The sequence below is a fragment of the Coregonus lavaretus genome (genome assembly GCF_964263955.1).
Source record: "Coregonus lavaretus genome assembly, chromosome: 7".
Lineage (NCBI taxonomy): Eukaryota > Metazoa > Chordata > Actinopteri > Salmoniformes > Salmonidae > Coregonus > Coregonus lavaretus.
The window spans coordinates 32,826,115-32,842,433 of record NC_139994.1 but is presented as its reverse complement, the minus strand read 5'-3'; the positions used below and the strand labels follow the sequence as shown (position 1 = coordinate 32,842,433).

The 16,319-nt window shown below is 41.5% G+C and overlaps 1 protein-coding gene across 1 annotated transcript; it reads right to left on the bottom strand.

The window, feature by feature from the left end:
- Positions 1-2,791: 2,791 nt before the first annotated feature.
- On the bottom strand, positions 2,792-5,702 carry LOC311132852 (uncharacterized protein). The gene is made up of 3 exons (XM_084166206.1): positions 5,481-5,702; positions 3,775-3,885; positions 2,792-3,535 (listed from the first exon to the last, which is right to left on the bottom strand). Exons 1-3 carry the CDS (start codon positions 5,530-5,532, stop codon positions 3,318-3,320), a joined length of 381 nt encoding a protein of 126 aa, XP_084022332.1. The 5' UTR covers positions 5,533-5,702; the 3' UTR covers positions 2,792-3,317.
- Between the last annotated feature and the right edge of the window lie 10,617 nt (positions 5,703-16,319).

The window sequence follows — 16,319 nt, the reverse complement described above, 5'->3', positions numbered from 1 at the left end:
TGATGTTTTGGGGCTGTCGCTGGGCAATACAGACTTTCAACTCCCTCCAAAGATGTTCTATGGGGTTGAGATCTGGAGACTGGCTAGGCCACTCCAGGACCTTGAAATGCTTCTTACGAAGCCACTCCTTCGTTGCCCGGGCGGTGTGTTTGGGATCATTGTCATGCTGAAAGACCCAGCCACGTTTCATCTTCAATGCCCTTGCTGATGGAAGGAGGTTTTCACTCAAAATCTCACGATACATGGCCCCATTCATTCTTTCCTTTACACGGATCAGTCGTCCTGGTCCCTTTGCAGAAAAACAGCCCCAAAGCATGATGTTTCCACCCCCATGCTGCACAGTAGGTATGGTGTTCTTTGGATGCAACTCAGCATTCTTTGTCCTCCAAACACAACGAGTTGAGTTTTTACCAAAAAGTTCTATTTTGGTTTCATCTGACCATATGACATTCTCCCAATCCTCTTCTGGATCATCCAAATGCACTCTAGCAAACTTCAGACGGGCCTGGACATGTACTGGCTTAAGCAGGGGGACACGTCTGGCACTGCAGGATTTGAGTCCCTGGCGGCGTAGTGTGTTACTGATGGTAGGCTTTGTTACTTTGGTCCCAGCTCTCTGCAGGTCATTCACTAGGTCCCCCCGTGTGGTTCTGGGATTTTTGCTTGTGATCATTTTGACCCCACGGGGTGAGATCTTGCGTGGAGCCCCAGATCGAGGGAGATTATCAGTGGTCTTGTATGTCTTCCATTTCCTAATAATTGCTCCCACAGTTGATTTCTTCAAACCAAGCTGCTTACTTATTGCAGATTCAGTCTTCCCAGCCTGGTGCTGGTCTACAATTTTGTTTCTGGTAACCTTTGACAGCTCTTTGGTCTTGGCCATAGTGGAGTTTGGAGTGTGACTGTTTGAGGTTGTGGACAGGTGTCTTTTATACTGATAACAAGTTCAAACAGGTGCCATTAATACAGGTAATGAGTGGAGGACAGAGGAGCCTCTTAAAGAAGAAGTTACAGGTCTGTGAGAGCCAGAAATCTTGCTTGTTTTATAGGTGACCAAATACTTGTTTTCCACCATAATTTGCAAATAAATTCATTAAAAATCCTACAATGTGATTTTCTGGATTTTTTTCTTCTCAATTTGTCTGTCATAGTTGACGTGTACCTATGATGAAAATTACAGGCCTCTCTCATCTTTTTAAGTGGGAGAACTTGCACAATTGGTGGCTGACTAAATACTTTTTTTCCCCACTGTACCTGTTCTGTCATTCAGCCTACAGTAGCAGCCAATGTGTGGTGTTCAATGTAGGCCTACATTCCATGAGACTTTTGAAAAAAAAAACATGCAGGGCTTAACATTAACCTGTTTATCCACTTGTCCTTCAGACAAGGAGGTGACTGAAAATGTTGTTGTGTTGTTTGATGCAAGAAACCACTTTACAAAATAAATTGATTTTTTTCCCCCCATACCATTATTACAGAAAATCAGACCAATTATGCTACCCTCTGCCTACTGGCTACTTAGCTTATTCTGCCTCAAAATACAACACTGCCCCTTTAAGACAAAAAAAGCTCTTTACCTTTGTTCCTTTTCAAAAATGTCTAGAAATGTGCACGTTTGGTGCTCTTTTAGGAAGCAATCAATCCCCTATTGCTGACTACAAATTATCTATAACTGGGCTAATAACTCACTAATTAGCAAAGGATATGAACAAAACGTGCACACGTGGTTACATGCAGCTCTCACTATGATCTCAAAGCAAGAGAATCTACTCACGACCGCTCGTGCTGTAAACACAGTTCTGTTCAAAGTAAATGGCACAGACCCATATATGGCAATGGTGTATCTGCATATAGGCCTACTATAGGTCTGTGTAGAGTACATGGAGGTCAATGCAATAGAATCCTACTCCGATATGTTCTGCCTACAACAAAATCTCTTGCATAGTTAGTTTTGTATAATAAGTATTGCATAGTTCATTTTGTTTTGGTATGCTGCATTGAAAGTGGCTAATATTGCGTTGATTCGATCACAATTGCCACAGTAAAGGGAAACATTGATAGTGTTAACTAACAGGGAAAACTTTAGAAAGTTGAGTGAAGTTCAATCTTGTGCTGCTGATATTTCTTCTGCTCTGCAGTCCTAGGGAGCTGGGCTGCAGTCTCAGGCTAATATGCGCACGCACTCAGCTTAGAGAGAACATTGCTCATCATTATACACAATTCTAATGTCTAATGTGTATTCATGTGATATTTGAGTGACAAAAAAATTACAACAATATCTATGGGCTAAAAAACTTTTATAAAAAAACATTAGCTGACATGGGCTAGTTGATCTGGACATTTCTGACAAGTTATAAATAGCTATGCAATGACTAACATGACAAGAGGAACTGATGATGCACTACCCACTTTCGAAATTGCACCTTGTGCATTCTACTATTACAACTTTAAAGAGTACGTTTAAAGCGTGACTGAGTTCCTTTAAAATATATATATATATAAATGTGTTTTTATTTATTTTTTATTGGGGGGGGACCCCCTGCCGACCTACAGTTTGGGAACCACTGACTTAGAGCATGGTGAGGAAAGATTACTAATCAAATGAATGTGGAAAATTCCAGTTTCCTGCTAAGTGGGTGGTGCGTTATAGGAGACTTGATTATAGGAGACTATAATGAACTATAACAGGTTTTATCGTCTTCCATGAGGCTGCTAAGAGGACGTTGGTCGGAAAAGAAGAGGAAGGAATGCAGACAGTATTAAAATCACATTGGGGTACTCAGTCAAAAAGTGAGTTACATTTGTTTTTCTTTATTTGATTATTTGTTCAACCATTTTACACACAGACATAATGTAGTGTCTCGTAGTAGTATATATTTTTGAAAGTGTAGTATGTAGTATGTTTATTTATTGTACATAGAATACATAGGAAGGTTATCTTTATAAAAGAGTACAGAGTGTATGTAACATACTCAATGGGGAAAACGAAAACTTGCTAGATAATGATAATTGATAGTGACGTGATTGAGAAGTAATGCCATTAAAAAGTGCTTATGTCAAACAGATGTTCTCAATATAAAGACAGTGACATTGATTGAACTGTTCATTACGATTCTATAGTAGAATGTTGTTTAGCATAGTGGTAAAACCAGTTTGAGTTGGTACTTAGAAGGTTTAGTGAAACTAGTCTGAATAAACATTGCAGTCTTTTCCAGAATAAACCCAGTTTCAGTACATTGTGTTTTTTAAGAACTACAACCTACAACACCCTTCAATGGAAACCTATGGAGGAGGTCTCCTTATTGTGAAGGGTTTGTTTAAGTGACAGTGCTCCAGATGGCCACCAGGGCGGCGCCAATGGCCACAATGAGAGGGAGTTGGATGGCTCCGGCCCCGTTGCACAGGTTGGTGCTGCAGCAGGTCTGCGAGACGGTGTAGCCGGCTGTCAGAATGCTACCAGTGGATGTGGTGTTGCAGGAAGCTGTGGCCAGGCAACCCTTGCTCTTGATACTCAGGATGCTAGAGATGTTGAACACTGGAAGAAGAAGGAAGAGCAATTGTAAATACAGGTAGTTTTTGTTTGGGTAGCACTTTATTTTACAGTTCAAAAATTATTAGGTATTAACTGAGAAATTACATGGTGAAATGGGAATTACACAGTAATTATCTAAGAATTACACAGTAATAACCTAGGAATTACGCAGTTATAATTTAGGAATTACACAGTAACTCAATGAACTATTTTTATTGTAGCTTTCTGCTTGGACGGAGTACCTGCTTGTCCGGTGTAGCAGTTGGGCTCGGAGGTGCTACATGTTTTGCTTGAACCAATAAGACAAATGCTGCCAACCCCCACAGAACATGTGTTGCAATTCAGGGACTCGGCTGTGAGATGGAATGAGAGAAAGATGGAGAGACAGAGAGCAAAGAGGAGAGAGAAGAAAGAAGAGAAAAACAAATAAGATTGCTGTCATCATGACACTATATGTACAAACATACACATAATTTGTTCAGTCCAGTCCAGCATAGAAACAAGAGTGTAAAGCCACATAAATATTGGGTTAATACCTAGCAGTTTAATTAATGAATTGACGGAGTGCGGTGATGTGCTGTCCACAACTAAAGAATCATTGTGGAATCTGAAAATACACTTATCCCGAAAGTATGGTTTACTTACTACGTGCACATGCTAAAAGAAAGGAACCAGGTGGGTAGATAACTAAGTGTTTCATTGTATCAAAGTATTTATAAAATAAAAATCAGATCTCTTCAACGTTTCGTTCATTGTTGTTATATTATGTAAACACAATAGGCCATCATTTATTTTGGCCCAATAGGCCTGGCATATTCCCATGTTCAAGGAGCTTTCCGTTTTGATTGGGTTATTTTGCCTAAAAACCTTCAGGCCTACCTATAGAAAAATAAAAAACTCTGCATATCTGCCCAGCCTGGCAAGAGTGTCCAAAAGGGTGTTTAGCATCCCCAGTGGCTCTGCAAGTGAGGAGAGGATATTCTCCGCTGTTAGCCTTCTCTCCAGGCACCATCGTATGAGCCTGAAGCCACAGACTGCCCAAACTCGTGTTTCAAAGGCACTAATAAGTCATTTTTCGTTTAATTTGTATTTAATTCTAAGTAAGTCACAGCCTATATGCGCAATGTATAGGCTGTAATGATTTAATACAACGAAATGTTGTTTAAATACTGAACTCTTTATGTCCCTACCAGCCTATTGTGTCGCACTCGCAAATGCTTCACAGTGTATTTCTTTGTAGGCTATAGCCTTGAAATAATATCAATAATATAGCCTAAATAATTAATTGTCATTTCTTCTTAGGCTCCCTGTCTGGAGCTTGACCTATTTAGAGTGTTTATGTGATGTTGAATATGATATTTAGCTTATTTGAAATTATTTTTTGATATATTTTTTTAAATTATGTGCGCTTCTTACATTCACCTTTTCATGTTTATTCAAATACTTTTCATTCAAATACATATGGTTTGGTTTCAATACTTAAAAAACAAATGGTAGGTCCAGGTAGTCACAAAAATAGATGGGTGTTGGTTAAATTGTGATTTTAATGAATGGAGCGAATTTGGAGTCGTTTTTTGTCTCCTGTGAGCAGGGAGCGGTTTTTAGTAGAGCGGTTGGAAAGAATGGTTGGAAAGGACATGGAGCACCAGAGCGGTGCGCAAGCACCACTCCATGAGCGATGAGTGGGATATCCAACTGCTCAACTCCACTCACATGCAAGTGTGATTCAACCGAGCTTGACTTTTTCCCCACCCATTCTTCATATCTCCAGTCTTCACTTTCTTTGTCATGATCTCAAACAAATAATCCATTAAAAACTATTGTGGACTTTATTGGGCATTTTATCCAACTCACCAAAAAAGTATGCAATAAACTTTTTTGGAACAAGCCCCAATTTGTCCAATGAATAATAATTATAACCTGCCCAGAGAGAGTAAAACCAACTTACCCACAACAAAGAGTCCCACCAGAGCCACACATCCCCACATGAATTTGTTCATCTTGATCCAAGTAGAAGGAAAAATATCAAAGTTCAATAGTGAGTATAATGAGGATTGGAATAATGCAACTCAGATAAGGCAAAATCAATCCAGAGTCCAAGTTGCAACTTAATGAATTGTAGAGCTGTGTAGAATGAGGAGCACCAACTTCGGACACCCATTTATATGCTGAGGGTGTGGTGCTGATGGAGGTGATGAAAACAGGAGGTAAATGGGGTGTGACAGGTGCAACAGGGTCATATGACACCCATAAGTGGCCAAATTTAGATGTTGATGAGTAGTATGAACGGAATGGCTGACATGGGTGGAAAAAAGTTCAATGGATGCTTACAGACCAATGGCAGGATAGAGAATCAAACAAAGAGAGTATGAGGTAATGTTTGTGACACCTGTACTTAACCAGAGACAAAGACAGAGGAGGAAGAGGAGGAGGAGGAGGGAGAGACAATCAGACAAAGACAGTCGGACAGACAGACAGACACGTGTGTGTGTAATAATAATACATTTAATTTGTGTAGCGCTTTTAATTACAGAGTTGCCTCAAAGCTTTAAAATGAGCATGCTTTTGTGGCACAGTTGATGCCGCACAGGGCTATGGACCAGAAGGTTGAGGGTTCGCTGACCACCGCAGGCTCACTCTCCCTGCCTATTTCATTACCAATGTAATGACCTCAATAGATCACAAATGAAATAATTAGAATGTCTAGAACAGACAATCTAGTTAAATAAACTTGTAATAATCACAACAATATGTGTCTCACTGTCAGGATATTATAGATCTAATTTCTTTCTCTGTCATACATGCATGCACCAGGCTTGGGATCAAGTACTATGTAAGATATTTCAATTACATTAAAATACATTTCGAAGAAACTGTTTGGATATATTTTCTTTAAAAAAAATACAAGTACAATCTTAGAAAAGAAAGGTGCTATCTTCAACCTAAAAGGGTTCTTCCGCTCTCCCCATAGGAGAACCCTTTGAAGAACCCTTTTCTGGTTCTAGAGAACCCTTTTGGTTCCCAAAAAGGGTTCTCCTATGATGAAAGCCAAAGAACCCTTTTTTCTAAGAGCGTAGGTTAGTATTGTGGAGTAACTACAATGTTGTTAATCCATCCTCAGTTTTCTCCTGCCACAGCCATTAAACTATGTAACTGTTTTAAAGTCACCATTGGCCTCATGGTGAAATCCCTACCTTCCTCTCCGGCAACTAAGTTAGGAAGGACGTCTGTATCTTTATAGTGACTGGGTGTATTGATACACCATTCAAAATGTAATTAATAACTTCACCATGCTCAAGGGGATATTACATGTCTGCTTTTACATTTTTACCCATCTACCAGTAGGTGCCCTTCTTTGTGAGGCATTGGAAATCCTCTCTGGTCTTTGTGGTTGAATTTGTTTGAAATTCACTACTCGATTGAGGGACCTTACAGATAATTGTATGTGTGGGGTACAGAGATGAGGTAGTCATTCAAAAATCATGTAAACACTATTATTGCACACAGAGTGAATCCATGCAACTTATTATGTGACTTGTTAAGCAAAAATTTACTCCTGAACTTATTTATGCATGCCAAAGTAGTTGAATATTTGTTGACTCAGGACATTTCAGCTTTTCATTCTTTATTAATTATAACAATTTCGAAAAACATAATTCCACTTCAGCATTATGGGATATTGTGTGTAGGCCAGTGACCAAAAATCTCAATTTAATCAATTTAATCCCTTGCAGCCACTCAGTTGTCAACTTTTTGGGCAGAAAAAGTTTACGTCAATCCACTGTGGCAAAAAGACAAAGGGGAGCTGCTAAATGATGTAAATGTAAATGGGAGATGTGTACATTACCAAAAGTATGTGGACACCTGCTCGTCGAACATCTCATTCCAAAATCATGGGCATTAATATGGAGTTGGTCCCCCCTTTGCTGCTTTAACAGCCTCCACTCTTCTGGGAAGGTTTTCCACTAGATGTTGGAACATTGCTGCGGGGATTTGCTTCCATTCTGCCACAAGAGCATTAGTGAGGTTGGGCACTGATGTTGGGTGATTAGGCCTGTCTCGCAGTCAGCGTTCCAATTAATCCCAAAGGTGTTCAATGGGCTTGAGGTCAGGGCTCTGTGCAGGCCAGTCAAGTTCTTCCACACCGATCTCGTTAAACCATTTCTGTATGGACCTCGCTTTGTTCACAGGGGCATTGTCTTGCTGAAACAGGAAAGGGCCATCCACAAACTGTTACCACAAAGTTGGAAGCACAGAATCGTCTAGAATGTCATTGTATGCTGTAGCGTTAAGATTTCCCTTCACTGGAACTAAGGGACCTAGCCCAAACCACAAAGGTAGCATTCTCCTGGCGTCTGCCAAACCCAGATTCGTCCGTTGGACTGGCAGATGGTGAAGCGTGATTCATCACTCCAGAGAACGCGTTTCCACTGCTCCAGAGTCCAATGGCGGCAACTTTTACACCACTCCAGCCGACACTTGGCATTGCGGATGGTGATCTTAGGCTTGGTACGGCTGCTCGGCCATGGAAACCCATTTCATGAAGCTCCCGACGAACAGTTATTGTGCTGACGTTGCTTCCAGAGGCAGTTTGGAACTCGGTAGTGAGTGTTGCAACCGAGGACAGACCATTTTTACGCAATACGCACTTCAGCAGTCAGCGGTCCCGTTCTGTGAGCTTGTGTGGCCTACCACTTCGGGGCTGAGCTGTTATTGCTCCTAGACGTTTCCACTTCACAACAACAGCACTTACAGTTGACCGGGGCAACTCTAGCAGGGCAGAAATTTGACGAACTGACTTGTTGGAAAGGTGGCATCCTATGCCGGTGCCACGTTGAAAGTCACTGAGCTCTTCAGTAAGGCCATTCTACTGCCAATGTTTGTCTGTGGAGATTGCATGGCTGTGTACACGATTTTATACACCTGTCAGCAATGGGTGTGGCTGAAATAGCCGAATCCACTAATTTGAAGGGGTGTCCACATACTTGTGTATATATAGTGTACAGTATATTGGCAACTGAACAGAGGAGCCATACATTTCATCACTACTGAGTGGAGATTCAGGAGTTTTCCTTTGTAGTCTAGGAGTACTTCCTGATTTCGCCATTTGTTTGGTCGAGTTTCTTTGTCTCCCTTGCGTTCTTGATTAGTGTAGGTAATCTTCTTTGATTCATGCCTTTTATTTCAATGCATTATCTAGTTTTAACCTCTGTTTTGTCCTGATTTTGGAACGTTATATTAGGGATAAATTATGATGCAATCAGCTATCTACCGTGCCTTTCAAAAACACAAAAAAACTGGAAAATACAAAAAAATACAAAACACAGCGAAATATAAAGTGGCCTACCTGATGCTTCTTTTGAGCCTAAAATTAAGCAAATCGGTCCAACATTCTAGGAGGAGATAGCCCCGCAGCTTAGGATCCTTAGTGTAATATTTTTATAGATAGGCAATAGCCAAAGTCAACAGCTAATGCAAAAAACTAAAACAAACAAAAACACCTTTGCCATAAGACCATAAGTAGAAACCAAGAGTCCATTACATTATCAGTATGGAAAATGTATGCACTCACTAACTGTTAGTCACTCTGGATAAGAGCGTCTGCTAAATGACTAAAATGTAAATCTAAATATCCTTACAGAACAAATAAAGCCATTCAGTCTCTCTAATGGCTTACTGGTTTATTCAGCATTGGCATCTGCAACACAAAGATTTGTCACGCAACACATAATCAACTCTTATTTTGAAGGCCAGGTTTGGACAGGATATTCATTTAATGACTTATACAGGGCTATAGATTTAGCCCCACCCACATCACCAGTAATGAGAAATGGAAGCGATTCGTTATTTTCTGATAATGTGTGCTTTTTTGTTTTCGGCAATATGACATCTTCTAACTTGTAATTTCGGATTTAAACACATGAAAATGAAAATATATGAATTCATACAAGGAAATAGAACAATCCAGTAGTTGTTTCTTGCCTGATACCGTTATCAAATTATGAAATAAGTGGAAAAGTGGGAAATCAAAGCATTTAGCATTTTTAAAATGTTGGCTTTGAAATTGGCAAAAGAGAAAATAGGCATTTTTATTTTCGTTTTGGTATTGCCGAGATTAAAGGATACAGTAATTATTCCATAAACACATGGACCCATCTCTCATTAAATTTCCCATGATCTTTATTTTTGATTTTTTGGTGGGGGTAGGTCAGTTTTAATATTGCAGATAGATTGTAGCTTCCATCAATGTAATTGTCGGCATCATTTCCAATCCCCCATAATTTTTTTGTATATACAGTTGAAGTCGGAAGTTTACATACACTTAGTTGGAGCATTAAAACTCGTTTTTCAAACACTCCACAAATGTCTTGTAGGACATCTACTTTGTGCATGACACAAGTAATTTTTCAAAAAATTGTTTACAGACAGATTATTTCACTTATAATTCACTGTATCACAATTCCAGTGGGTCAGAAGTTTACATACACTAAGTTGACTGTTCCTTTAAACAGCTTGGAAAATTCCAGAAAATGATGTCATGGCTTTAGAAGCTTCTGATAGGCTAATTGACATCATTTGAGTCAATAGGTGTACCTGTGGATGTATTTCAAGGCCTACCTTCAAACTCAGTGCCTCTTTGCTTGACATCATAGGAAAATCTAAAGAAATCAGCCAAGACCTCAGAAAAGAAATTGTAGACCTCCACAAGTCTGGTTCATCCTTGGGAGCAATTTCCAAACGCCTGAAGGTACCACGTTCATCTGTACAAACAATAGTACGCAAGTATAAACACGATGGGACCACGCAGCCGTCATACCGCTCAGGAAGGAGACGCGTTCTAGCTCCTAGAGATGAACCTACTTTGGTGCAAAAAGTGCAAATCAATCCCAGAACAACAGCAAAGGACCTTGTGAAGATGCTGGAGGAAACAGGTACAAAAGTATCTATATCCACAGTAAAACGAGTCCTATATCAACATAACATGACCCCAAGCATACTTCCAAAGTTGTGGCAAAATGGCTTAAGGACAACAAAGTCAAGGTATTGGAGTGGCCATCACAAAGCCCTGACCTCAATCCTACAGAAAATGTGTGGGCAGAACTGAAAAAGCGTGTGCGAGCAAGGAGGCCTACAAACCTGACTCAGTTACACCAACTCTGTCAGGAGGAATGGGCCAAAATTCACCCAACTTATTGTGGGAAGCTTGTGGAAGGCTACCCGAAACGTTTGACCCAAGTTAAACAATTTGAAGACAATGCTACTAAATACTAATTGAGTGTATGTACACTTCTGACCCACTGAGAATGTAATGAAAGAAATAAAAGCTGAAATAAATCATTCTCTCTACTATTATTCTGACATTTCACATTCTTAAAATAAAGTGGGGATCCTAACTGACCTAAGACAGGGAATTTTTACTAGGATAAAATGTCAGGAATTGTGAAAAACTGAGTTTAAATGTATTTGGCTAAGGTGTATGTAAACTTCCGACTTCAACTGTACTTCCCTGCTTTTACCTGTACCCGGGCTTGAGAAAGCCTTTCCCACCCAAGAGCATTTAAGTTTTTCTGATTCCTTTTTATTCAAATGTAGGTCCTGGACAAAAGCTATATCCACCTTAGAAGACTTGAGAAATGCTAACGTTTACTTTTTCTTGATTATATGGTTAACCCCTTTAAGGTTCCAGCTGGCTCATTTTAATTCAGCTATGTTGGTCATTGAGTTATAAAGAAGTCATAATAATCGTATGTATAATAACCTATACAGTATAGAAGTATTACAGTGGTACAGATAGCAAAGGCAATAAAGAAAAACAAACCAAAGAAAAAACATATTAAAACGTAAGTGTATCTAACAGTAGAACTAAGTAGACTCCCTGCCAAACCTAAGGAGCTTGGGAGAAACAACACACACCAAGACCTACAGTGCATTCGGAAAGTATTCAGACCCCTTGACTTTTTCCACATTTTGTTACATTACAGCCTTATTCTAAAATTGATTAAAGAAAAACATTTCCTCATCAATTTACACACAATACCCCATAATGACAAAGCGAAAACAGTTGTTTAATTTTTTTGTGTCAGCGGCTCCAGTCCAGACCCAGACGTCAGCCCCTCTCCAGGTTCGGGGTCTCCCACACCAGGGTCCAGACAGGGCTTGGAGTATAGTGGGAGGAAGGAGAGGGGAAGCAGCGTGCTGAGGTCCAGACCAGACCAGGGGCGCAACAGGGAGGCGGAGAATAGGTGGTTGTCACGCCCGGAGCCGGATCCGCCTCCGAGGCGGAATGCCCACCCGGCCCCTACCCTGTTAAGTAAAGGTTGTGCGGTCGGAGTCCGCACCTTTGGGGGGGGGGGGGGGGTACTGTCACGCCCTGACTCTGGGGACTCTTATTTGTTGAGTCAGGGTGTGATTTTCTATGATGTATTTTCTATGTTTGTGATCTAGGTTTTGTAGTTCTATGTTTGGCCGGGTGTGTTTCCCAATCAGAGGCAGCTGTCGCTCGTTGTCTCTGATTGGGGAGCATACTTAGGCAGCCTATTGGCAATTAGGTGTTGTGGGATCTTGTTCCGTGTGAGGTTTGTTGTGTGTACCTTAGGACGTCACGTATCGTTGGTTTATTGTTTTGTCGTTGTGTTTATTCGTTAAATAAACATGTATGCATATCACGCTGCGCCTTGGTCTGACCCGTCTATGAACGAACGTGACAACAGCTTTGCACACTCTTGGCATTCACTCAACCAGCTTCAACTGGAATGCTTTTCAAACAGTCTTGAAGGAGTTCCCACATACAGTGAGGGAAAAAAGTATTTGATCCCCTGCTGATTTTGTACGTTTGCCCACTGACAAAGAAATTATCAGTCTATAATTTTAATGGTAGGTTTATTTGAACAGTGAGAGACAGAATAACAACAAAATAATCTATAAAAACGCATGTTAAAAATGTTATAAATTGATTTGCATTTTAATGAGGGAAATAAGTATTTGACCCCTCTGCAAAACATGACTTAGTACTTGGTGGCAAAACACTTGTTGGCAATCACAGATGTCAGACGTTTCTTGTAGTTGGCCACCAGGTTTGCACACATCTCAGGAGGGATTTTGTCCCACTCCTCTTTGCAGATCTTCTCCAAGTCATTAAGGTTTCGAGCTTGACGTTTAGCAACTCGAACCTTCAGCTCCCTCCACAGATTTTCTATGGGATTAAGGTCTGGAGACTGGCTAGGCCACTCCAGGACCTTAATAATAATAATAATATGCCATTTAGCAGACGCTTTTATCCAAAGCGACTTACAGTCATGCGTGCATACATTTTTGTGTATGGGTGGTCCCGGGGATCGAACCCACTACCCTGGCATTTCAAACGCCATGCTCTACCAGCTGAGCTACAGAGGACCTTCTTCTTGAGCCCCTCCTTTGTTGCCTTGGCCGTGTGTTTTGGGTCATTGTCATGCTGGAATACCCATCCACGACCCATTTTCAATGCCTTGGCTGAGGGAAGGAGGTTCTCACCCAAGATTTAATGGTACATGGCCCCGTCCATCGTCCCTTTGATGCGGTGAAGTTGTCCTGTCCCCTTAGCAGAAAAATACCCCCAAAGCATAATGTTTCCACCTCCATGTTTGACGGTGGGGATGGTGTTCTTGGGTTCATAGGCAGCATTCCTCCTCCTCCAAACACGGCGAGTTGAGTTGATGCCAAAGAGCTCGATTTTGGTCTCATCTGACCACAACACTTTCACCCAGTTCTCCTCTGAATCATTCAGATGTTCATTTTCAAACTTCAGATGGGCCTGTACAGTGTGGAGAACAAGTATTTGATACACTACCGATTTTGCAGGTTTTCCTACTTACAAAGCATGTAGAGGTCTGTAATTTTTATCATAGGTACACTTCAACTGTGAGAGACGGAATCTACAACTAAAAATCCAGAAAAACACATTGTATGATTTTTAAGTAATGAATTTACATTTTATTGCATGACATAAGTATTTGATCACCTACCAACCAGTAAGAATTCCGGCTCTCACAGACCTGTTAGTTTTTCTTTAAGAAGCCCTCCTGTTCTCCACTCATTACCTGTATTAACTTCACCTGTTTGAACTCGTTACCTGTATAAAAGACACCTGTCCACACACTCAATCAAACAGACTCCAACCTCTTCACAATGGCCAAGACCAGAGAGCTGTGTAAGGACATCAGGGATAAAATTGTAGACCTGCACAAGGCTGGGATGGGCTACAGAACAATAGGCAAGCAGCTTGGTGAGAAGGCAACAACTGTTGGCGAAATTATTAGAAAATGGAAGAAGTTCAAGATGACGGTCAATCACCTTCGGTCTGGGGCTCCAAGCAAGATCTCACCTCGTGGGGCATCAATGATCATGAGGAAGGTGAGGGATCAGCCCAGAACTACACTGCAGGACCTGGTCAATGACCTGAAGAGAGCTGGGACCACAGTCTCAAAGAAAACCATTAGTAACACACTACACCGTCATGGATTAAAATCCTGCAGCGCACGCAAGGTCCCCCTGCTCAAGCCAGCGCATGTCCAGGCCCGTCTGAAGTTTGCCAATGACCATCTGGATGATCCAGAGGAGGAATGGGAGAAGGTCATGTGGTCTGATGAGACAAAAATAGAGCTTTTTGGTCTAAACTCCACTCGCCGTGTTTGGAGGAAGAAGAAGAATGAGCACAACCCCAAGAACACCATCCCAACCGTGAAGCATGGAGGTGGAAACATCATTCTTTGGGGATGCTTTTCTGCAAAGGGGACAGGACGACTGCACCGTATTGAGGGGAGGATGGATGGGGCCATGTATCGCGAGATCCTGGCCAACAACATCCTTCCCTCAGTAAGAGCATTGAAGATGGGTCGTGGCTGGGTCTTCCAGCATGACAACGACCTGAAACACACAGCCAGGGCAACTAAGGAGTGGCTCCGTAAGAAGCATCTCAAGGTCCTGGAGTGGCCTAGCCAGTCTCCAGACCTGAACCCAATAGAAAATCTTTGGAGGGAGCTGAAATTCCGTATTGCCAAGCGACAGCCCCGAAACCTGAAGGATCTGGAGAAGGTCTGTATGGAGGAGTGGGCCAAAATCCCTGCTGCAGTGTGTGCAAACCTGGTCAAGACCTACAGGAAACGTATGATCTCTGTAATTGCAAACAAAGGTTTCTGTACCAAATATTAAGTTCTGCTTTTCTGATGTATCAAATACTTATGTCATGCAATAAAATGCAAATTAATTACTTAAAAATCATACAGTGTGATTTTCTGGATTTTTGTTTTAGATTCCGTCTCTCACAGTTGAAGTGTACCTATGATAAAAATTACAGACCTCTACATGCTTTGTAAGTAGGGAAACCTGCAAAATCGGCAGTGTATCAAATACTTGTTCTCCCCACTGTATATGTGCTTTCTTGAGCAGGGGGACCTTGCAGGCGCTGCAGGATTTCAGTCCTTCACGGCGTAGTGTGTTACCAATTGTTTTTTTGGTGACTATGGTCCCAGCTGCCTTGAGATCATTGACAAGATCCCCCCGTGTAGTTCTGGGCTGATTCCTCACCGTTCTCATGATCATTGCAACTCCACAAGGTGAGATCATGCATGGAGCCCCAGGCCGAGGGAGATTGACAGTTCTTTTGTGTTTCTTCCATTTGCGAATAATTGCACCAACTGTTGTCACCTTCTCACCAAGCTGCTTGGCGATGGTCTTGTAGCCCATTCCAGCATTGTGTAGGTCTACAATTTTGTCCCATACATCCTTGGAGAGCTCTTTGGTCTTGGCCATGGTGGAGAGTTTGGAATCTGATTGATTGATTGCTTCTGTGGACAGGTGTCTTTTATACAGGTAACAAACTGAGATTAGGAGCACTCCCTTTAAGAGTGTGCTCCTAATCTCAGCTCGTTACCTGTATAAAAGACACCTAGGAGCCAGAAATCTTTCTGATTGAGAGGGGGTCAAATACTTATTTCCCTCATTAAAATGCAAATCAATTTATAACATTTTTAACATGCGTTTTTCTGGATTTTTTTGTTGTTATTCTGTCTCTCACTGTTCAAATAAACCTACCATTACATTTATAGACTGACCATTTCTTTGTCAGTGGGCAAACGTACAAAATCAGCAGGGGATCAAATACTTTTTTCCCTCACTGTATGCTGAACACTTGTTGGCTGCTTTTCCTTCACTCTGCCATCCGACTCATCCCAAACCATCTCAATTGGGTTGAGGTCGGGGGATTGTGGAGGCCAGGTCATCTGATTCAGCACTCCATCACTCTCCTTCTTGGTAAAATAGCCCTTACACAGCCTGGAGGTGTGTTGGGTCATTGTCCTGTTGAAAAACAAATGACAGTCACACTAAGCCCAAACCAGATGGGATGGCGTATCGCTGCAGAATGCTGTGGTAGCCATGCTGGTGTTAAGTTGCGTCAATTCAAATCTGGTATTGGGAACAAAAGAGGTCAACACGACTTCTAAGATATACTAGTATTTTAATTAATGCATACACTTCAATGGTAAATATGATGTTCGTATGTACGGGTCCACTGAAATACCACGCAGGGCACTCAGAGAACTGATCCATTGTTCTAAGTTCTTCTCCAAATACTCTGACAGAGATAGTTCCCGCTCCCTGCTGGCCAATCAGAGTAGAGACTGAGCGTGGTTTAGACTTACTCAGCCTATCGTTGGCGCACAGGCTGGTCCCAGTCCCTTGGCGCTTCACTGTTGCCAGGTGTCTAGTTGTTTTGCAACTTGTCCAGAAAGTCAGCACTTTTGCAGTACAC

Excerpts from the sequence above, each read along its gene's own strand:
- LOC311132852 (XM_084166206.1), bottom strand. The coding sequence starts at position 5,532 with ATGAACAAATTCATGTGGGGATGTGTGGCTCTGGTGGGACTCTTTGTT. Across the intron at positions 3,886-5,480 it reads GGTGGGACTCTTTGTTGTGG|CCGAGTCCCTGAATTGCAAC; the intron begins GTAAGTTGGTTT and ends TCCATCTCACAG. Across the intron at positions 3,536-3,774 it reads CTGCTACACCGGACAAGCAG|TGTTCAACATCTCTAGCATC; the intron begins GTACTCCGTCCA and ends TTCTTCTTCCAG.